Source organism: Heptranchias perlo, chromosome 19 (genome assembly GCF_035084215.1).
Source record: "Heptranchias perlo isolate sHepPer1 chromosome 19, sHepPer1.hap1, whole genome shotgun sequence".
NCBI classification, from domain to species: domain Eukaryota; kingdom Metazoa; phylum Chordata; class Chondrichthyes; order Hexanchiformes; family Hexanchidae; genus Heptranchias; species Heptranchias perlo.
In genome coordinates this window covers 13,825,962-13,849,902 of record NC_090343.1, presented here as the reverse complement: position 1 = coordinate 13,849,902, position 23,941 = coordinate 13,825,962, and the positions used below count along the sequence as shown (strand labels likewise).

The following is a 23,941-nucleotide window of genomic DNA, read 5'->3' as shown; positions in this document are numbered from 1 at the left end:
GTTTTGTGCCCAATGTCCTTGCCATCATCCCTCTTGCTAACAATGCAGAGGAATTGCAAAAAAGAAAACATGCCAATTTGGCCTCATGCTGAACATTACAGGTTATTCTGGAGCATGATCCTTCAGAATTAAAGAGTAGATCTCATCAGTGCTTTTTTTGAAAAAGAAATTAAAGAAATATAAATCAAAAATCCTTTTATTTCAGTCTTCCTGTTGAATATTTTAAATGCTTCTGTTTAAACAATTTAATTTTGATGACATCAGAGGGATTGATTTGGAATAGTTGGTGAGCAAGGTGGATAACAATTAAAATCAGCAGGGTGCTCGAGCAATCATGTTATTTAGTTAATTTGGCTCCTCCATCCTGAGGGGTTCGATGACTTCACCAACCTAGTTTTGCCCAATGGTGTTAGTAGTGCATTTTTTGGTGAATTTTTAGGTTCTTCAAGGCGAGGGGTTAGCATTAAGGAAATGGAATACTTTCTCATTTCAGACATCCATTATTAGCATCAAGCATTCTAAAATTGTGGATGGCTCAGCCAGCTACACAGTAAAGTTCCTTTGTTGCTCCATCACAGGCCCAGATTTTGCTGCCAAAATAACAGAGTTTAATGCGCACGCTATTATTAATGTGTAATGCCTCTCCTCCTTCGTCCAGATGGGTGGGACTGTGCCCGCCTGGTTCCCCTCTTACCTATCCAGTCATAGTCAGAGAGTCACCTGCAATGGCTTCTCTTCCTGCTCCATTACCTCTGGAGTACCCCAAGCATCTATCCTTGGTCTTCTCCTATTTCTCATCTACATGTTGCCCCTCGGTGACATCATTCGAAAACACAACGTCAGGTTCCACATGTACACTGACGACACCCAGCTCTACATCACAACCACCAGCCTTGACCCCGCCTCAGTCTCTGATTTGTCACACTGCTTGCCTGTGTACTGGATGAGCAAAAATGTCCTCCAAGTATCGGGAAGACCGAAGCTATTGTCTTCAGACCCCGCCACAAACGCCGTTTCCTAGCCACCGACTCCATCCCTCTCCCTGGCCACCTTCTGAGGCTGAACCAGACCATTCACAACCTTGGCATTCTATTTGACTTTGAGAGAAGCTTCCGACCACATGTCCGCTCCATCATCAAAACTGCAACTTCCACCTCCGTAACATCGCCAGTCTCCACCCCTGCTTCAGCTGATCTGCTGTTAAGGCCCTCATCCATGCCTTTGTTACCTCTAGACTTGACTATTCTAATGCTCTCCTGGCCAGCCTCCCATCTTCCACCAGCCATAAACTTGAGCTCATCCAAAACTCTGCTGCCCGTATCCTAACTCACACCAAGTGCTGTTCACTCATCACCCCTGTGCTCGCTGAGCTACATTGGCTCCTGGTCCAGGAACGCCTCAATTTTAAAATTCTCATCCTTGTTTTCAAAGTCCTCCATGGCCTCGCCCCTCCCTGTCTCTGTAACCTCTTCCAGCCCTACAACTCAGATCTCTGCACTCCTCCAATTCTTGCCTCTTGCGCATCCCCGCTTTTAATCGCTCCACCATTGGTGACCGTGCCTTCAGCTGCCTTGGCCCTAAGCCTGGAATTCTCTCCCTAAACCACACGGCCTCTCTCCTCCTTTAAGATGCTCCTTAAAACCTACCTTTTTGACCAAGCTTTTGGTCACCTGTCCTAATATCTTCTTATGTGACTCAATGTCAAATTTTGTTTGATAATCGCTCCCATGAAGTGCCTTGAGATGTTTTACTACGCTAAAGGCACTATATAAATGCAAGTTGTTGTTGTAAATCATCCAGCAACTTGTGGACAGGAAGAGATACCCTGTGAATTGCAAATCACCACAAATTGCTCCGCCATTAATCTCGCAAAAAGGTAGCTTGCCCTCAACCTCCCCGTGAGTTAAGAAATTGCTGTATTTGCACATTAATTGCCAATTAAACTTGGCAGAAAATTATGGCTAGTACTTAACAGCATAAGGACCTTTTTAAAGACAAGATTTATGTTCCTGCAATGCCACTCAACCTTTCCAGCCCAGAAAGGGAACAATTGAAACAGTGGACTTTCATTCCTGCAGGTAGTAAATTGTTCTGAGATTTTTAAAATTTATTTTTTTTTTCCTACTTTTCCCTCTTTTCTCTCTCTCTCTCTCTTAATCCAATCTTCCTTTTCCTCTCTTTCTGTAACTGATTTGACTCTTATTCATCCCATTTCCTTCTCCGTCGTTTCTCTGTTTCATTCTCTATCCTTAAATCTCATTGGTTGAGGAGATAGACTGTTGATTCTGTCGTTCACCAAGGTCCCAGCTGCCCCGTTATCAGCTCACACTTTCAGCAACTTGCAGGGCAAAATATTTGAGTTGAAGGGTGAGGGAAGATTTCTAATTAACGGGGCAAGCCGCGAGATGCCCAGCAAAATCTGGGCCACGGTTTCGCCTACACCAGTGTGACACTGCAATTTCCTGTACCAGCTATCCTTATGGCTTGTCTGAGTGAGATTACTAGCTAGGGCCAAATTAGAGGCAGTTTTGTTCTGCAACCCCACTGTCACTAGAATCTGGCTTGTGACTGCACCACTAACTTCACATAGGTCCCATACGGCCAGGAGAGAGGAAACATGAGCTGGATTCAAACTGAAGGTGAAAGCTTGTTCGGACCCTTCCAACACTCATTGTTTGAAACAAAACCATTGAAATAAAAAACCTGAAAGGACATTAATCATAATTCTTTAAAAGTTTGATTATAAAGTCAACTGATGCATGGCCTAACTGTAAATGCAGAGTATGTGGCAAACAGAGGTTTTGTTGAAATTCCGAGAGTGATTTATACTTCGTATTCTGTGACAAAACATAGTTAAAGCACTAGAGTAAATTACAGCTCTTTGGGTATGGCAACATATTTATCATGCTGTTCACCTGACCTGGATTGGGGTGGGTTTGAGTGGGGGAAGAGGGAAGAGAACCATCTATAGATGAGGTATGCCAGCCTTATCAGGGCAATTATACTCCTGATGGATGACGCTGCAGATCATGGCAAAACACAAAGGCAATGCCATTTCAACTTTCACCTCTATCCTTACAAGGTTTTTGTCTCCTGCTATGGTTTAAAGACCTCAGAGTTCAGATGTTCAGCTGTTCTTCTAAAGAAGTACTCCAGCTGGTCCAGTTTGCAAAAAGGTCTAGCCTCTATTCTGATGTCCAAAACAGATCAGTAGAACTAAATTGTAAATAATTCCTCTAACCTGCACCTTGGGAACTGATTAGTGCCAAGGTATTCTGGTGATTGAATAAAACCAACTGAAGATATGAGGAGGAAGGATGAGTATCAGCTGACCTTGATGTGTCTGCCCAATTAATAATAGTGTGATTAATTGCACACTGCCCTCAAACCATTTAGTCATCTTGGTCAGTTGGTGTTCATTACTAATGATAGCAGAATCTAAAAAGGGCCTAAGTCAGGGATGCAGCCAAGTTAAAGCAAGGAGGGGAAATTATGGCATGAGAACATTCCTCTTGGACATATTTAACCGAGGAATAGTTTAAGACACAACGTCAAAAGGGGAGGTTTCGACTGAATGATTCCCTGAGGGTTGAAGAAGGCCCAAGGGTATCCTAACCAGTCACCACATGTACCCACTAAAGACGCTGTCTCTGATGCCCGATATTGTGCTGCTCTCACCTGTATGCAGTACCTCCAAAGCTGTGCCAGAGGCCCGTTTCTGATTGGAAGTCATGGTGCTGGCAGTGTTGATTTGCAGTCCCACACTCACGTCTAGCACCTCAGCTGGATTATTGCACTGAGCACAAAGAGAAAGAACAACTGAGGAAATACATCTTCCAGAGTGTGGGAACAAATCATCAAGTGATTGATTTTTTCACCACTCCTCAGTACAAACAAATATCTTGTAGAGGGAAAAAAGCCTCATGACCACTACATCAGATAAATAGTATTAAGCCTCAAGCTTCTGAAGGGACTCTTAGACAAACACTGCAGTGATGCAGACGAATACATTGTGGAATACATCATCAAATGAAAGGAGGCACAACATTAGACAACAGGGAGTGCTGCTAGTTTTTATAGGGAATGTCTGAGTGATCCTGAATTTTGATGATGTAACTGCTTCCTATCTTCGGGTATCTGCCTTTACCCCATGGTGAAGAATCTGTTGATTGGGTAAGAGAAAGAATAAATTCTTTTATATTATTGTTTTAATGATGGTCATGATGATTAGCTAACTTAATTTTTTTTAAGATTTCAATTTTGGTCTTATAGGAATCACTACTCTGGTATTTCTGAAACTATGAAGGAAAATAGATCCATATTGTATATAGGCAAGATGTCTCCTTCAGCACTATATATTAAAACCTATACTAACTGCTTAGTTCAAAAGAAAATTAGCTAATTGTCCATTGTATAGTATATTTAATAGAAGTGTACTGAATTTCAAAAAGAATTGATTCCTGGACCATAAACTGAAAATTTTATTTTACCCATGTTCAAGTTTTGAGACAGAATTTGAAATGCAAAAAAAGATTTGGCGATTTAAACAAAGGTGAAACTTAAAATAACAAAGGGGGACATTTTCTTTTCTATTCAGCATAATGAATTAATCATTTTACTAGGGTCATTAAAAGGTTATGGTGATTTACCATTCGATTTCCAATGGAACACAAGACAAAAATTGCAAGATATGAAGACCTAATGAGAATGTAGGTTGATGCTATGATTCTAATCCACAGCGTCATTATGCTTGCAGCATAGTTATTTCATTGGTGATCTTCTTGCTAATGATATACATCTCTTGAACTCTTCGATGTTTCATTTGCTTGGACATTTCCAAAGCCAACAACAGGGTCTGGCACTATGACTAATCATGCCATCATTATATAGTCTTCTCCAAAGTTCTAGTTTCCTTTCAAATTGCTCTGTCTGCACTGCAAAGATGGTTCATCCTCTGATTTTTTTTCCATTAACCCAAGGCTTCTCCAGGGTTCTGTGCTCTCTCTTTCTCTCCCCCCACCCCCCAGCCCCAACTCATCCTTTTCCAGATCGATGACTTTCTTTACTCATCATCCAAACATATCCACTCTCGCTGTTGATTCCATTCTAACTTCATCAACTTCTGCCAGATTGCATGCTCCTAATCCTTTCAAAGAGCAATAGCTGAATCACTAAATCTCAATCTCCATGCTGTTTGATGATGCAATGAAAATCTTTTTTCTTTCAATTCTTTTTCAGCTTCATGTTCTTCACCAGTCCAACCGTCAACTACCACCTTCTTACCTTTATGGCTCTACTTAGACCATCATCTATTGACATTCTTGGCCTATCTTCTTTAATCTCAAATGAGGCCCCAACACCATCTGCAGGAAGTTCAGCTTCCAATTTTGTATTTCAAACATTTCCTTTTGTCTTCATTAAGTGGAGGGGATACAAGAGGGACAGGTGGCCAGATCGTCTTTCAACCATTAAAATGATTTTGCCTGCCTCGTACTACCAAATCTCTTTACTGCTTTTTTCTTACTTATCTTCTCCTCCATCAGCAGTACAGACATGGAAATGCTGCGGGTTAGGGAAGGAAAAGAAAAAAGTCCCACTTCCTTGCTGTCATTTACACATAGCAAAACTGGTGACTGAAAAACGTCGCTAGTTCATTTTGGGGGCAGGGATAGGACAGTAGGCCTCCTTGCCCCATTTTCCTCCAAACAAACAATGTTCCAGGACTGCCTGAAAAAGTGTGCATTCCTGGAGGAAAATCCAGCCTTGCTCATCGAATAGGCAGACAGTCCTTGTCTAACTTCTGACCCCTTCCTCTCTCTTCCCCCCCCAACCCCGATCAAATAAAATAAATACCAATGAAGTCATTGCACACCTCATCTTTCCGCTTTGGTTACCCTTAAGCTTCAAATACCATGTCCTGCGTGCACTTCCTCCTCCCTACGCTGTGTGTGGAAATAAAGGCTCATCACGCACTCTCTCACTTTACCTCATGCTTTCCTGGGATCTCAAAACTATTAAAGTTCTTACCTATCTGTCTACCTATCCTCAAAATATGCAGACTTTTGAAACCCAAGTCACCTAATCAGCACTTCTAGACTTACTTCAGCTTCCTTTATATTTGGTTTAAAACTTGGTGGGCTGCACCATTGGTCGTTGCCCTTTCCCTAGATTTGTTAATTTGAAAAAAAACATAAAACATCCAAGGCATTTACACAATTCAGAATTTCAGCATTATTTACTGGTGTGCGTGTGTGTAAAATGAGTAAAACTGTAAATTCCCTGGTTTAAAAATATATACAGTAAGAAAAACTGGCAACATTACAACAAAGGAAACAGTTCAACATTTTAAAAAAAAAACGTAATGCATTAAATATACCACACTTTAGATACTAGAAACAAACACGAGGTTGACAATTGGAATTCGATTTTGTAATTTAAAAAAAGGAGCAACCATGGGACAGGAACCCTTTTAATATTTCCCCCCACAGCTTTTCAAAACCAAGATTTTTTTTAAAAAAACTAAAAAATAGTATTAATGGTTCTAATTATCTTGTTGGATCCTAGGACAATAAATCCCCCAGTAAACTGTTGAGAAATGAAGCACAAAATAATCCTATTTTGGTGTGGAATATATTTTTCTGGTTTTAAAAACAGGTAAGAAATATTTGAGGAGTTCATCCCTTGAAAGGATGGTGGGGGCGGGGGAGGGGGGGGAGGAGGTGAGGAGGTGTAGTCATGAAACTCAAATGGTTTGCTTTGTCTTAATGGGCAACATTTAAAAGAAACATATTTTAAAAAACTGTACAATGAAGTAAATCACAGGATGGTCTATCTTGCCTGTTCATATCCATAAGGCCTCTGTTGCTGAGCTGAGGGCCCTGGCTGAGCAGTTCTGTAACTTCCATATTGCTGTCCCTGTCCCTGTTGGTAACCTGGGTACTGAGAAGAGGCTCCCTGGGTTGGACCTAGAATTTTACAGCATGTTTTTAATAAGACACATGGCTCCACATCATCCTTATTCTTCTTTAATTCAGAAATAGCAGGAAAGGTATAGTTACATTTTTTTTAAAAACATACAATTGTTGATTGCTATTAAAAAAAATTATCCTACAATATATCAAATTAACATTTAAGTAATAAGTACGTTCATATTTGGGTTCTTACTTGTGCATGGCAAGTTTATATCATACCCACATAAGAAACTGTGGTATCTCATGAGATACCATATAAAAGTCTTTGATGGCTCTGAAGGTAAACACACCATGTGGTGTGGCACTGAGCCATGCAGACCAGGAAGGTTCCAGGTTCATTGAGGTAACTGATCTCAGCCATGACAACAACAATAATGGCAGGATCAGGGTGTTACTATTGGTTTCAGCATTCATAGGCTCAGGAAAGAAGAAAAGTGAGGACAAGAACAGCTTTGGTTTTAATGGTCCTTATGAATATTTAGCACATCAACACTTGAATAAGGTACTGAAAGGTCACTTCCTGTGAATTCACACTCTATCACCTTCAACACAGGGGTTAGGGGAGAAAAATGTATTTAGCAATGTAGTTCAACCTTCAGTTGTGTGCTAAGTGAACTAGGATTCATTTTGGGTGGAGTTTATCTCAGAAAATATTTGTTGCATGGTTGAACATTTTTTCCAATGGTGATTAGAAAAATGGAAAAGGACCTGAAAAATACAGTTTATCTAGCAGGCTATTGCAAACCTCCAAGTTATAGAATGTTTTAGGCTGAAGTCACCTTTCACTCATCTTCAGTATCTTATCAGTACATACCTGAACCCCCTGGGGTTACTAGACAGTTAGTACATGGTTTCCATTCGCATCATTCTTGTTAGAGATCTTAGTACTTTGAGCCTATGTTCCAAACTTTCTGGATGATACCTATGGAGGTACTTCAGACCAATTGTGAAGTTTGTCTATGGCATCCTAGTTAGGTTAAATGTCATTAGAGTTTGGATTAAAACAAAATTAAAATGTTCTTGCACAAGTATTGATATTTCTATGTCTGACTCACATTAAGATGAACATGCATCGGAGTGTATCTACCAATCTGACAGCTTGTCATTCACTCCACAGATCATACTGGAGAATCTTCAGTTAGAGGCACCAATTTTCAATTGCAGCATCTGGCTTAGTGTTGGGTTATAATAGTCTTAATTTGAAGGTTTTTTTTAAGATCGATATTCACTATTGTTAAAATTGGATAGCCATGTGGTGAAGGATAGAATACTAGAGCCTGGTCTTTAGTTGTTTCCAAGCCTTTATTCACAGAGATCCCCCTTACACTCACACTGGCAAAAGAACCAAAGGTGACATGAGGAAGAACATTTTTTACACAGCGAGTGGTTAGGATCTGAAATGCACTGCCCGAGGGGGTGGTGGAAGCAGATTCAATCATGGCCTTCAAAAAGGGAATTGGATAAATACTTGAAGGGAAAAAAATTGCAGGGCTACAGGGAAAGGGCGGGGGTGTGGGACTAGCTGGATTGCTCTTGCATAGAGCCGGCATGGACTCAATGGGCCGAATGGCCTCCTTCTGTGCTGTGACCTTTCTATGATTCTATACACATCCCGCACCCTAGCTAAGCTGTCCTATAAAAAGAATACAAGAGTCCCCAATTGATACCCACCACCTGAATGCAATGACACTAATTAATATAAATCATACAATTAACTAGAGGACTAGAGTACAAGGGGGCAGAAGTTATGCTACAGCTATACAAAACCCTGGTTAGACCGCCCCTGGAGTACTGTGAGCAGTTATGGGCACCGCACCTTCGGAAGGACATATTGGCCTTGGAGGGAGCGCAGCGTAGGTTTACTAGAATGATATCCGGACTTCAAGGGTTAAGTTACGAGGAGAGATTACACAAATTGGGGTTGTATTCTCTAGAGTTTCGAAGGTTAAGGGGTGATCTGATCGAAGTTTAAGATATTAAGGGGAACAGATAGGGTGGATAGAGAGAAACTATTTCCGCTGGTTGGGGATTTTAGGAGTAGGGGGCATAGTCTAAAAATTAGAGCCAAACTTTTCAGGAGCGAGATTAGAAAACATTTCTACACACAAAGGGTTGTAGAAGTTTGGAACTCTCTTCCGCAAACGGCAATTGATACTAGCTCAATTGCTAAATTTAAATCTGAGATAGATAGCTTTTTGGCAACCAAAGGTATTAAGGGATATGGGCCAAAGGCAGGTATATGGAGTTAGATCACAGATCAGCCATGATCTTATCAAATGGCGGAGCAGGCACGAGGGGCTGAATGGCCTACTCCTGTTCCTATGTTCCTATATCGATGAAAAATTGAGTTTACGATGAATTTATAGTATCACGACACTATTGCCATGGAAAATCATTGTTATTGTTGCAAACCTCCACCCAGGGCCGCTGTGTGATCTGAAAGCCTTTATCTTTTCTATGTAAAGCCAAAAGGCTTCCATCTCATTTTATAAGCCCTCAAATATACAACATCAATTCTTCTTTCTCCTGCCTCTCATCTCCATTGAAGATCCAAATTTTATCAAGGGATGAATTTCAATTGATAGCACATCATTTGATGATAGATTGAAGGAGACATCTGATTACGTGTGCCACACAACACCGTTCCTGCTGTGGCCCTCAATCCCACCTACATGTTTCTTACACACCTTCCTTCAGTCGCATGTCAAAGTGCTAACCACAAGAGATATAGGTGAGGAAGGCAATCAGTCATCCAATCACCCATCGAGAACAAACCTACAATCTCATCACAGCATCCAACTGCTTTTGTTTTGGTCTCCACAACCATAAGCTTGAGGACACCAACTTTTATGCTATTAAATAATTCAGATGTGTAAACAAACAGAAAACCTCTCTGTGGACAACCATTGTTCAGCATTACTAAAAAAGACATTATTCAGAGCTACTGTTTAGGAATGTTTAAAATCATAGCTTTGAACATGGTTTTGCAACAATTTGAATCAAAAATCAAAGTCATTAAAGGGACCATTTTGAGAAGAAAACAAATTATGCAAGTTCATCATCTGTCATTTTAAAAAGAAAATTCTTCACGTTTATTTATCCGCCTCCTCTTTAGTTTTCCCACTTATCCATTCACAGAATTACATAGAAAGTACAACACATAAACAGGCTGTTCGGTCCAACCAGTTCATGTTGTTTATCATCCACATGGGCTCTAGTCCTAATCCCATATCTTTTTATCCCCACTTCCTTCAACCAGCTACCCAATCGGCTCTTGAATGATGAAACATCTCTGCTTTGATCACTAGTTTTGATAGTGTATTTTTCAGTTCTGTGTCCCAAATCTTTTACATTTAGGGCGGTGGATAAGGCTTTAAACTAGCAAGATGGGGGGGGAGGGATCTGGTAGCAATAACAAAAGCCTAAAGATAAAAGAAACAGGAGATGAGTGTAAAGGTCAGTCCAGGGTAAGGAATAAAGATAACAAATGGTCAAGGAACAAATACAGTTATAAAACAGAAGTATAAAAGGACTGTTAAAAATAAAAGGACCAACTATTAAAGATGAATTAAACTGCCTGTACAGCAATGTACACAGCATCCAAAATAAAACAGGGGAAACTGGAGGCAATAATCTGTAGCAAGGAACCAGATGTAGTAAGAAAAACTGAAACATGGCTACATAAAGAACAGGACTGGCAACTAAATATTGCAGGTTATGACATAATCAGAAAGGATGGGGAAAGAAGGGGGTGGAGTAGCTGTACTAATTAAAGATAACATAATGGCAGCAGAAAAATGGACATAACTAACAGAAGAATTAAAACAGAATCCATATGGATTGAAATAAAAGATAAGAAGGGAGCGATCATGCTAATAGGGATATACTACAGACCACCTAATAGTGGAAAGGAGGTGGAGGAAGGAATATGGAAAAAGACTAAAGGACATAGAATAATAATAATGGGAGATTTTAACTACCCCCAAATGAACTGGCAAGGAGAGGTAGGTAAAGGGGTACAGGGAATGGAGTTTTTAACAATGTGTGCAGGACTCATTCTTACCCAGTATGTAAAAAGCCCAAGAGAGGAAGCACTGCTGGATTTAGTAATGGGGAAATGTACCAGAACAGATAAGAGAAGTGTAGGGGAACATCTGGGCAATAGCAACCACAACATAATAAGGTTTAAGATAATGATTGAGAAGGACAAAGACCAAAGGAATAAATTGGGAAAAAGCATCTTTTAAGGGGATGAGAATGGAACTAGGAAAAATAAACTAGAAAATTCACTGATGAACAAAGAAATAGAGCAGCAGTGGGGAAAAATTTAAAACAGTGATCCATAAAGTCCACGAAAAATATATCCCACTAGAAGCAAGAACAAACTAGCCAGTAATGACACACCATGGATGATCAAAGAAATAAGGGCAAAATTGAAACAAACAAAGAGACATACACTAAGTACACAGACAACAAAAGGAGGACGATAAAAGGGAATACGATAAAGGTTAGGAAAGAAGTAAAAAACAATTACGAAATAAAATCAAGAAATTTAAAAAGAAATAGTAAAGTATTCTACAGACACACAAATAATAAAAGAAAAATCTGGATAGGGATAGGGCCACTAAGGGATACACATGATAAACTCACAGGTAATGACAGAGAAATGGCAGAAATATTAAATAATTACTTTGCCTCAGTATTTACCAGGGAGACTAATATGATAGGCATGACATTAGAAGAAGAGATCAAAAAAGATATAAAGATGTTTCAGATAGAAAGGGGGAGATAATTGGTAAACTAATCAAACATAGAGAGGATAAATCCCAAGGTCCGGATGGATTGCATCCATGTATATTAAAAGAAGTTAGGGAAGAAATAGCAGAGGCACTATTACTATTTATAAAACTTCATTAGAAAAGGCAATAGTGCCAGAGGACTGGCAGACAGCTAATGTGACTCCTATATTTGAAAAGGGAGATAGAACAAGTCCAGGGAACTATAGACCAATTAGCTTGACGTCGGTGGTAGGAAAGATAATGGAATCTTTACTCAAAGATGTAATAGAAAAACATCTAGAATTCAATTTCAAAATTTACGAACGACACAAAATTGGGGGTGGGGGTATAGTTAATTCAGAGGAGGACTGCAACAAATTATAGGAAGACATTAATAAACTTGCAGAATGGGCATGTAATTGGCAAATGAATTTCAATATAGATAAGTGTAAGGTGGTACATTTTGGTAGGAAGAATAAGGAGGCCACATACTGCTTGGAAAATAAGAGTCTAAATGGGGTTGAGGAGCAGAGGGATCAGGGGGTACAGATACACAAATCATTAAAAGTAGCGATGCAAGTTAATAAGGCCATAAAAAAAAAGCAAACCAAACACTGGGGTTCATTTCTAGAGGGATAGAATTGAAAAGCAGAGGAGTTATGTTAAACTTGTATAGAACCTTGGTTAGACCACACTTGGAGTACTGTGAACAGTTCTGGTCTCCATGTTATAAAAAGGATACAGAAGCATTCAAGGTACAAAAAAGATTTAATAGTATGATACCAGAACTGAGAGGTTATACTTAATAGGAAAAATTGAACAGGCTGAGGCTCTTTTCTCTAGAAGAAAGACTGAGGGGTGACCTGATAGAGGTCTTTAAGATTATGAAAGGGTTTAACAGGGTAGATGTAGAGAAGATGTTTCCACTTTCCGGGGAGGAGCAGAACTAGGGGCCATAAATATAAGATAGTCACTAATAAATCCAATAGGGAATTCAGGAGAAACTTCCTTACCCTGGTAGAATGTGGAACTCTCTACCACAAGGAGTAGTTGCGGCAACTAGCATAGATGCATTTAAGGGGAAGCTAGATAAACACGAGGGAGAAAGGAATAGAAGGATATGTTGATGGGGTTAGATGAAGAAGGCTGGTAGGAGGCTTGTGTGGAGTATAAACACAGGCATGGACCTGTTGGGCTGAATGGCCTGTTTCTGTGCAGTACATTCTATGTAATTTCTATGCCCCTTGTTCTAGACCCACCATTCACTGGAAACAGTCTGTTTCTATCTATTCTGTCCCATTCCTTCATAATTTTAAACAATGAAATAACTCCAATCTCCAATGTTTCATATTTGTATTCCTTATACCAGGCAGTATCATAATGAATCTGCACTGTACTCTTTCTATTGACTCAACATTTCTCCTATGGTGTGGTGCCCAAATCTGCACACAGTACCGTTGTGGTCTTAAAGTTTTATAGATTCACCATTACATCTTGACATTTATATGCCATACCTCTTGCCATAAAACCCTATGGCCTAATCCACTTGAAGTATTGCTTTTAATGTCTTATGAACCTGAACCCCAAAACCCCAATACTCTTCCACATCACCTAGCTTTCCCCTACTCAAAAAGCAAAATTATTAAACCAAAGTCTACCACCTCATGTTTACTGACATGAATTCCATCTGCCACTTCTTCTTTGCCCATTCCACCAATTTATCAATATCCCCATGAAGCTTTCTTTGGTCCTCAGAATTCTTTTTTTTTAAAAACCATACTTCCTATCCTGCAAATTTGGACACCACTCCCTCCAGTCCTATATCCACATCACTGATGTAGACTGTAAATAGGAGCAGTTCCAGAGCAGAACCCCTTGTGACATTGTTACCTACTTCCAACCACTCAGAGAAACTGCCTCATCTCCTAGGGGGTAATTTTAAACTTTATTCACTCAGTGGGAAACTGATGTGATCAGTCACCTGTTTTAAATTCCACCCGATTTTTCTTTCCATTGACTTCAATGGAAAATAATATCAGGCAGCGTGTAAAACAGGTGGCCGATCTGATGGAGTCAGTTTCCCACGGGGTTAGTTAGGTTCAAATCACTCCCCTACTCTTGTTTGTCCCTTCTAACCAGTTTTTAACTTGAATTTGCTACTCTCCACATAATTCCACACCCTTAATCTTCTCCAATAGATTCCTGTCCGGTATCTTGTCAAAGGCTTTCTGAAAATCTCTGTATACCACATCCACCACATTTCTAGAGCAATTTTGATCTTTTGCAGGCAAAAAATCATAGCAAAATAATCACATTTATTCTGTGAAAACCCCTGTGTGCTATATTTGATTTGAATTACAGCCAAAATTCAAAAAGCAAATCTATCACTTTTTCATTAAATTTTGTAAATCAGAAACTCCTAGAAACAAACAACTGGTATCAACCATGGTGGTAGAAGAGCAAGTCCACTGTACTTTTTCAAGACACATTCTTAAAATATTTGTTCTTCATAACAAGCAATTTTAAAACAAGCAATTTTGTTTACTGTGAACCTATTTTATTAACATGGTTAAAACAAGCATTTGTCATTAAGAAATACAGTAGGCTTATATTTCTGTTACTTTGGGGATTAGAGTGTTCTGCTGTTTGACTACAGGTGACGCTGTTTTTTTTGAAAAAGGATGACAAAAAAAAAAGCTTGTTAAGTGGCAAATTCCTGAAAGTAATGTTCCTTCAGTGCTTTCCCTAAATTGCTTTTCAGTGTGAACTCATAGAATCATAAAATGATACAGCACAGAAGGAGGCCATTCCACCCATTGTGCCTGTGAAAGAGCTATCCAATTAGTCCCATTCCCCTGCTCTTTCCCCATAGCCCTGCAAATTTTTCCCCTTCATCTATCTGACCAACTAACCAATGAGAATTTCAGAAATCTCTAGGAGCTTATAAAAAAAAAGCTGAAAGACCCATATTCTCCAGGCAATTCTACTACTTACAACATGCAGGGGGGAAAAGTTAAAAGTAGAAAAAGTACTTCTATTACTCAGGCGGTACACTACTTGTGATTTGGGCCAGGTGCAGACACTGCAACTGTATGGTGCTGACATGCCACAGCCTGACCACATTTCTCAGTCAGCACATTATACAGGGATAGACGCATTATTGCATCCATCGCAGTATCTGATCTTGGAACATCATGGACGTCACAGAACTGACTGAATTAAGAACACATTGCCCTAAGAAAATTCAAACGCTAAACAGAAAGAAAAAAGTTTTTCACAAAATGATTTCTGGATGTGTGAAGTAAATACTAGTTTTCAGGAACTAGGGGACACAGTGAGCTAGACATTGGCCTTACACTCAGATATGGGTTTAAATCCAGCTCAACCTAATGGACTGAAAACCTCCACTGAGTTAGTTTTGAGGGTCCTGTACAAAATGAGTTTGGGCAGTGTCAGTCCAGTTCCTAGTGGGTTGGGCCCACAGAACAAAATTCTTCCCTAATATGGCATTAATTGGCAATCTCACTCAGAAGCTGGTGTGGGAAAATAAATCACATATTAGGGGGTGCTGTTCTGAGGTTGTGGCTGAGGCATAGTATTGAGGCAAAGATCTGTGTTCTAGAGCTTTATGCTGACTTTAGGCACCTAAAAAGGAAAAAAATGTGTTAAATTTCCCAGAAGATCTCAGGCATCAATCAGCCCAAAAATATAAAGAAAAAAAAACTGGTTTTGATTATTTTTAAGTTCTAGTGCTTCTTTGATGTTCAGTTGTGCTGAAGAAAAAGACCAATATTTTGGAGGCCACCATCAATTCTGTTAGTTGGTGTCCCAGATTGGATACAGCAACTGAATTCCTGGGGCAAACCCTTTAACACCTGGAGAACTGTGAATAAGGAGTCTCTCTCAAAACCTACCTCTTTGACCAAACTTTTGAACACCTGTCCCAATATCTCTTTAGTGGCTCAATGTCGAGTTTTGTCTGATAACGCCCCTATGAAGCACCTTGGGATGCTTTTACTATGTTAAAGGCGCTATATAAATACAATTTGTTGTTATGATAGCCACACATTGCAGCACAATCAAAATAACAGCATTTGTAGTTTTTGTTTAATTCCATAAATTACGATTTAAATTCATCAATTCGGAACCTCAAATTTAATTTGAACAAATGCTGAAGTTACTGACCAAGTAAGCCTCATGCTTCTCCACATGCTATACACTGCACTGACTCAGCAACTGCCCCTGTAGGCTTCCAGCTGGTTTATTGCAGTGTTATCCAAAATATTAGCCACTAGCCACATGTGGGTAATTGGGAATCCAGATGTGGCTAACTGCATTTCTGATTAATAAAAAAAGAGTAATAGACACCGTCACTGGGCATGTGATCTCGATACTCATATTTGCACAAGTGTACTTTAGCCTCTGTGTGTTTGGTAAAATGGTAAGACGAAAGGCAAAGTGTACGAGTATTTTTTTTAAATCGCTGTGAGTGCTTTACTTCCTTGGTTACTAAATGGTGGTACATGTTTGTTAAGTAAATAAACACCTGTATTGTGCGAGTGTAAGTAAGGCATTTTCTACTAAAATTAATGCATGTGGCTAAATCGGTGTTACTGTAGTCACACCTGTGGCTAGTCAGCAATTTCTATTGGACAACACTGGTTTCTTTCAACTGTTGTAGTTGCTATTTTGTCATTTAACATGTTTTAAATTAACGTACAAGAAAAACAGGTCATTTCTTACCAGGCTAAAGGTAAATTAATTGGATTTGGAGGTAGAGACATGGTTTAGAGAAATCACAATTTCTATGTTTACTTCTCACATCAAACCAGCTTTCCTGAAATCTCCACCCAGTGAATATACACCATGAATACTGTGATTTGCAGTTTGAAGCTATTAATATGCAATTCCTCGAGTGTGGATCTTTTGTTAGGAGTCCACACACTCCATACCCAAAACCTTAACACCTCTTTTCAGGTGCTGATGTACCAGGTATATTTCCAACATTTTTCTGTTTTTATTTCAGATTTCCAATATATTTTTTAATCATTTAATCAGGTGTGCAATTCCAAACGGGAAACACTTTTTCATTGAGGGGTGGGGAAGAGAATGGCAGGTAGATGCACTTAAAAAAGGAATAGGCATCCTGATAACTTCTCTCGTGCACTATTCAGTTTCTAATCTAGTATCCTTTGTATACAAAGGTCATTCAGTCGTCAGAGACATACGCCTGCCTTTAAAACTAACCTCAATTTTAAGACGGTGTAAAACTCCCATTCAAACCAGTACTGAATGTCCAGCAGGTTTCTCAGATTCTAAAATGAATTGTTTTGAAATGACCTCTGGAAATAGGGTCTGGTTTTGGACTTGGTAAAAACGTGACAGGCTTATTTGGAAATTGTCCATCACTAATGACTCCAACTAGCAGCTGCTGTCATATCCAGTGGGTCAAGTCACAAAACTTTTTACAAGCTCCGTCGGCAAGAATCACTCTACCATCAAATCAAACCAATAATTTCAAGCTTCCCAAAAAATCTTAAGATGTCCCATTCTTTAAAAACAATCATAAATCAAATGCTATTCAAAAAAATCTTCATATACCAGTTACAGAACACTAGAAAAGGTTTGAAGAAGCAATTCATTGGCAAAATTAACAGACTAATGCAGATTTCAAATTCATTTCCTTCCATATAACAAAGTTGAAATATTTTTAAATGGTGAAAGCTTTTCTTGCCAATGCTAACTTCCTTATGGATGTTTGTCTTACTGACAGTCAAACTAGTTACTACAAGTTCAAAATGTCATAGGAGATGGAGGCTTTGTGGAACACTTGGTGAAATCGTAGAACAACATTACTAGTGCAGGTATTGCATACATCTGAATGGATAGCAGACAATTTAGTGGTGTTGATACATCCAAATAAATCCCTCCCACCACCCCGCACCAAAATAAAACCATGAGGTGCTTACTCCCACAATTCTGAGCAGAAATCAGCAGTTGTATTTAGGCAAGAGTTATACTGCCATTTTGTTGTTAATGCAAGGCAAGTTCAAATGTGCACCGACACGAAAGTTGCAACAATATAACCCATGAATCAGGTGCACAAAGCACAAAATACGTGTATTGAGACATGCCTGCACAAAGCTTAGTTGTTGCTGAGCTCAGACGAGATACTGCCAGCAGTTCAATTCATGTCTGCCAGCTGCATATTGCAATCCACAATCTCAGACCAGTAACTGTGGTATAATTGCACCCTTAAAGTGCATAGTTATCGGATGAAGGCAGCCTGGTAATTGCTGCATAAGTTCTACCATCTGCCTATTTTAGTTGTTTTGGAAATTATGACATGACAAAAGGTCAGCTAGCACATTATACATTAACTACAAATTAACTGTTCACAATTCATTGTTGGTATTTTCCTCCCACTCACCATATCCTTGTTGCTGTCCTGGGTAGCTCTGCTGGGTGGGGTATTGCTGCTGGGAATAAGTCTGCTGCTGGGTTGGTCCCTGCTGGTAAGCAGTCTGCTGCTGGCTGTACTGGGAATTTCCTTAAGACAAATGATAAAACAGGCTGTCAGACTTATTGTCCTTAATATCAAAAGAACTAATACATGGCCCTTCAAATTCTACAACAACTAAGGACATTCTCTGCAGACAAGCCCAAACAAATTCTGTGGTACAACATTGTAGATTCTGCAGCTCCTGATTTCCAGTGACCCTGCTGGAAAGTGTATATTTGTGCATGTCAGGTAAGGACAACAGCAGGCTCGGCTGTGGAATGGATCACTTTCCAACTTCCAGCATTCATTGACATGCAAGACACGGGCAAGATATGCAGTGATGTTTCTTATGCAAAGGCCCAACCTCAATACTGCGCCAATGTGAATTTTTCCCACTTTCCAAGACCAGCCATCCTTATGCCCGAAGTAGGACTGGAAATTTAGTGTATTAACATTGAGTTACGGGCAATCCTTTAGCGCTTTGACCACTAAACACTCAAATGCATTTCACTTTAACAGTTGGCAGACACAAAAGACCTTCATCCCATTAGTCTGGGCTGGCTTCAATCCAATCCAGCTCCAAGAGGTAAAAGGGCAGTGTTCCAATCCATTTAATGGACCAGTCTCTTCCCCCCCCACCCCACCCTCTCCACCCCCTCCAAAAGCTTGAAAGCTTGAGCTCTTACAGTTCATTTGCTGCTCACTAAAACATGACCCACTGCTGTTGTCTTTATTCTATTGCCTAGCTGAATGAACACAATGTCTAGCAAGACCAGCAAGTGAAGAAAATGTGCAAAATGAAACTGATGAATAAAATTGCTTTTCCCTTGCCTCCTCCCCCCCAAATTGTCATTATCTCCTGCCATAAACTCTGTCCCTTTGCCAATGACTCCATGCCCTCTCCAACTATTGTCTCAGGCCAGACCAGATTGTTCACAACTTTGGCACCCTAGTCGACCCCAAGCTGAGCTATCGACTCAATATTCTCTCCATCGCAAAGGCCATTTACTTTCACTTTCATAACAATTGCCCACCTCTACCCGTATCAGCCCATTCCCCATTGAAACCCTTATCCATGCCTTTGTCACCTTCAGACTCAACTATTTTAATGGTCTTCTGGCTGGCCTTCCATTCACCACCCTCCATAAATTTCACTTCATCCAAAACTCAGCTGCCCATATCTTAACCTTCACCAGCCCTAGGTCTTTAACCTCATTCCCAAAACTCTCCATTCATGTGGCTTTTCCCTCATACATTCCCTTTCCATCGGTTGCAATGTCTTCAGCCATCTAGGCCCTCTGATTTGGAATTCCCTGCCCTAAAATCCTCTGTCTCTCTTCTCCTGAAAACCACCTCTTTGACCAAGCTTTAAGTCACCCCTCTTAATATCTTCTTTGACTGTGTCCTTTTTTTGGGGGGGATGGGCAATAAATGCCAGTGTTGCCAGCAACGCCTACATCCAAAGAATGAATTTTAAAAATGCAAGGTGTTGTTGTACCACTATCCAAAAAACCCCACATAAAATCAACATGCAGCTTCGCTCAAGTTAGATACAGATAAGGAAGGCTATTTGACCCACTAAAGCTCACCCATCAAGAAAGGACCTACAGTCCCATCACAGCATCCAGCTCAATACTGATGTGAATCAGGTGCTAATGGGCAAACAAGAGCAACACTTCCACTGATCTTTCATCTCTCCCTGTAGTGAAGCCCTTGTCACTGTGCTCTGAAGATCAGGACATCAGAAATTCTGGCATGAGGGAAAAAAATCACTAGAGCAAATCTGTATCTCACTACTTGTATGTTGCATTTTGTTGCTATTCCCCTATTCCCCTCACAAATGAGTTCTAAAAAAGAACTCTCCATTTCAAATACACTGTGTGATGTGATCATGGGTCATACAGATCAGGAAGGTCTCAAATCCAATCCCCAATGTGTGATAAGTCAGTTGATCTTAGTTAGAGCTAGTAACATGAAGGAGAGTCTGTTAACCCTAATATAAACTTGATATATTAAGTCTAGTATTAGAGTTGCAGCTTTACATTTGTACAGGAGATATAATGGGTCACCCTTCATATTTTATCTGCACAACCCTATACATTTGTTTGTATTACCTCCTTCATAGTAATGTTGTGAGGATTCCTCAAATGACCTCTCGTAACCTTGTTCTGCATATGATGATTGCTGATAAGCATATTCACTGTGACCTAGAGGACATATTGCATGAAATGAATTATTTTACACTGTTACTGTCTTGAACAGTGCTGTATTTTAATGAAAATCATTTTTAAAAGTCTTTGAACAAAGCATCTTTCTAAAATCAGCTCAACACAGAATATAATTATTCTACCAAAAATCACATTGAAATAGTCTTAAGACTTTTATGCTCATAATATACTTGCATGCCAACGGTGATTACACAGAGTTTACTATCTGATGTTTAGAAATTACACATGTAGAGATTTCTCACCAATCATGTAAAATGCTGACCATACTTCCCACAAATCAATTAAGTCAGGAGTTACTTATGGCTATCCTCCTCTCTGAACAGAAATAAATAATCCTATTAAATACTATATGCTTCATTTTGGAAATTAAAATTCAGACCACTGCTCTTTTTGATACATATTAATGACCTGGACTTGGGTATACAGGACATAATTTCAAAGTTTGCATACGACACAAAACTCAAATGTAGTAAACAGAGAGGAGGATAGTAAGAGACTTCAGGAGGACAAAGACAGACTGGTGAAATGGGCAGACACACGGCAGATGAAATTTAACACAGAAGTGTGAAGTGATTCATTTTGGAAGAAAAATGAGCAGAGACAATATAAACTAAATGGTACAATTTTAAAGGGTGTGCAGGAACAGAGAGACCTCGGGGTGTACGTACACAAGTCTTTGAAGGTGGCAGGACAAGTTGAGAAGGCTGTTCAAAAGGCATACGGGATCCTTGGCTTTATAAATAGAGGCATATAGAGTATAAAAGCAAGGAAGTTATGCTAAACTTTATAAAACACTGGTTAGGCCCCAGCTGGAGTATTGTGGCCAATTTTGGGCACCACACTTTAGGAAGGATGTCAAGGCCATAGAGAGGATGCAGAGGAGATTTACTAGAATGGTACCAGGAATGAAAGACTTCAGTTACGTGGAGAGACTAGAGAAAATGGGGTTATTCTTCCTAGAGCAGAGAAGGTTAAGGGGAGATTTGATAGAGGTGTGCAAAATCATGAAGGGTTTTGATAGAGTAAATAAGGAGAAACTGTTTCCAGTGGCAGAAGGGTCGATAACCTAAGGACACAGATTTAAGGTAATTGGCAAAAGAACCAGAGGCGACACAAGGAAAGAAACATTTTACGCAGCGAGTTGTTAAGATCTGGAATGCCCTGCCTGAAATGGTGGTGGAAGCAGATTCAATAATAACTTTCAAAAGGGAATTGGAAAAATACTTGAAGGGAAAATAAATACAGGGTTACGGGGAAAGAACAGGGGAGTGGGACTAATTGGCTAGCTCTTTCAAAGAGCTGGCACAGGCACGATGGGCCAAATGGCCTCCCTCTGTGCTGTGTCATTCTAATGATTCTATGATTAAGAAGGAATGGACCTGTTGGAAGTCATTGGATGTCAATACACGCGCCACATCCAAGATATCATACATGCTGGACCCATCCCATAAGTGGTCTCGGTTGCACAGTTGATGCTATGCAGTCAACATTGAGAGGGAAGCACTGTGATCTCTGTGTGGCCTTATTATCTGCACCTGGAGCGTGATAAAAAAAAACTATTTTAAAATTGTAGTTTGCCTTTTTGCTATTTTAGTTTATTGGCAGATTTTATGCAGGAAGCAATAGCTTTCAGGGAGGCAGCCTCAATAAAAAGTATTAAGCTTGAGGACAGAGTGTGGCAATTTTGAGGAGAGAACCATTTGGCAAAAAAGACTTACATGGCACATGCCACAGTATTCATATCATGAATATGAAAGCAAAGGGGATCTATTTTGTTCTGCGTGCAAAGTTAAAGAAAACATTCTTTACAAAACTTTGGGCAAGTTACTGTTTAGTAAAATGATTTTTCTTTAAAATTTGTACACGTAAAATAAAATATTTTTATTTCCACAATACTGACAGCACACAAGTATTACAAAAGGAACCGTAAGATTAGAAAACTCATCAAAAAATGTGTATCTCAGACTTTTAGTACTATGCGTTTTCCATATATTCCATTAGCAGATTGCAGAGGAACTGATTTATTGGTAGCTAAATACCTTTATCCAGTTAGATAAATATTTCACATTACAAATATGACTAGCAGTCTAAGGGAAAAAAGAAGTACCATCAGGGTAATATTGTTGATTAATGGAATCTGTGGGTCCTTGGCCATGTCCATATTGCTCACCATAGTAATCTTCCTGTCCAATGTATTGCTGAGAAGAACCTACAAGAGAGAAGAAACAGTAACCTGTCAATTTTTTGTTCAACCTTTTTTTTTAAAAAAGCCATCTCCTGTACTTCGACAATTTATTGAGCTTTGTTTACTGCAAAAAATTCCATTTACACATGTATATTGAAATTCATGGAACATTCTCCACTTAGGAGAATGTAAAATAAACTTAAATATTTCTTCAAATATTGGATTAGCATTTGGCAACTGACTAAATTTTGGGTTATTGTGGTGAAACTAACGCCAGGCACAGCATTTAGTTGTGTTAGTAATATCCAGCATAGTAATGGACAAAACAGCAGCCAACAGAATATCAAATGGATTGTCCATGGCACAGCTTGTATCAGTGTTAGATTTCATAGTCACAGTCCTGGTAACTTAAGGCACAAGTTTTAAGAAAAGAACTGAGTGAAATACAAATGAAAGTAAGGTTTGTACAAATTCGAAATCTATATTATCACATTCCTATGGGAGAGCTTATCACATGTGCTGCCTTTAACTATATTTGAGTTCTGTTCATTCAGAAATGATGGGGCCTCATAAATGCTCTGTCCTGGGCTCAGTGTTTAAAAGCAAGTTTACCGTCAATGTCATCTGCGTCACTGACAACATTTGTCTAAATACTGAAATATGTAAAATTTAAACTTTGGTGCATCAAAAGAACTTTTTGGGGCATTTGCTTCGCTTTGCTTGCCTCAGTGGTTGCTATAGCCCTGGATCTATTAGAAGAATAAAGTAAGTTTTTCTGACCTTCAGATGAGACGTTAAACTGAGGCTTATTTATCCTCTCAGGTGGATGTAAAAGATCCCATGCCACTACTCAAAGAAAAGCAGAGGAGTTCTCCTAGTGTCCTGGCCAATGTTTATGCCTCAACCAAGATTATGTGGTCATTTATCTCATTGCCATTTGTGGGACCCTGCTGTGTGCAAATTGGCTGCTGTATTTCCTTACATTACAACAGTAATTCATTGGCTGAAGTACTTTGGAATGTCCTAACATTGTGAAAAACACTATATAAATGCAGGGTTTTTTTTTGTCTTTCTTTGTAGTCTCTCCTTAAAAACCAACATTTTGTACTTAGAAAAGTATTCCTATCGTAACTAAAGCATAGCAGATAATTTAAGGTCTTGGTCTAGTCAAACTCTCAGTTCTAATTTTATGTTGTATTCATTTCTGTGAAAGGATGGTAGCCTAATTCTGACAATTCAAAGTTGCTTTTTGCACTAAAAAAAGTGAATTATCCAAT

At 39.4% G+C, this 23,941-nt stretch overlaps 1 protein-coding gene across 2 annotated transcripts in view; it reads right to left on the bottom strand.

Moving 5' to 3' along the window:
- LOC137335175 (calcium-responsive transactivator-like) overlaps positions 1–23,941 on the bottom strand; it is a 65,481-nt gene that overhangs the window by 15,543 nt on the left and 25,997 nt on the right. Inside the window, exons 7-11 of one of the 2 annotated variants that reach the window (XM_068000359.1) lie at positions 22,587–22,688; positions 20,366–20,458; positions 18,180–18,299; positions 6,838–6,965; positions 3,679–3,796 (exon numbers count right to left, since the gene is read on the bottom strand). In XM_068000359.1, the coding sequence (XP_067856460.1) occupies positions 3,679–3,796; positions 6,838–6,965; positions 18,180–18,299; positions 20,366–20,458; positions 22,587–22,688 (561 nt within the window). Of the gene's footprint in view, positions 1–3,678; positions 3,797–6,581; positions 6,966–18,179; positions 18,300–20,365; positions 20,459–22,586; positions 22,689–23,941 lie in introns of those variants that run through there. The other variant, XM_068000358.1, reaches the window with a different exon arrangement.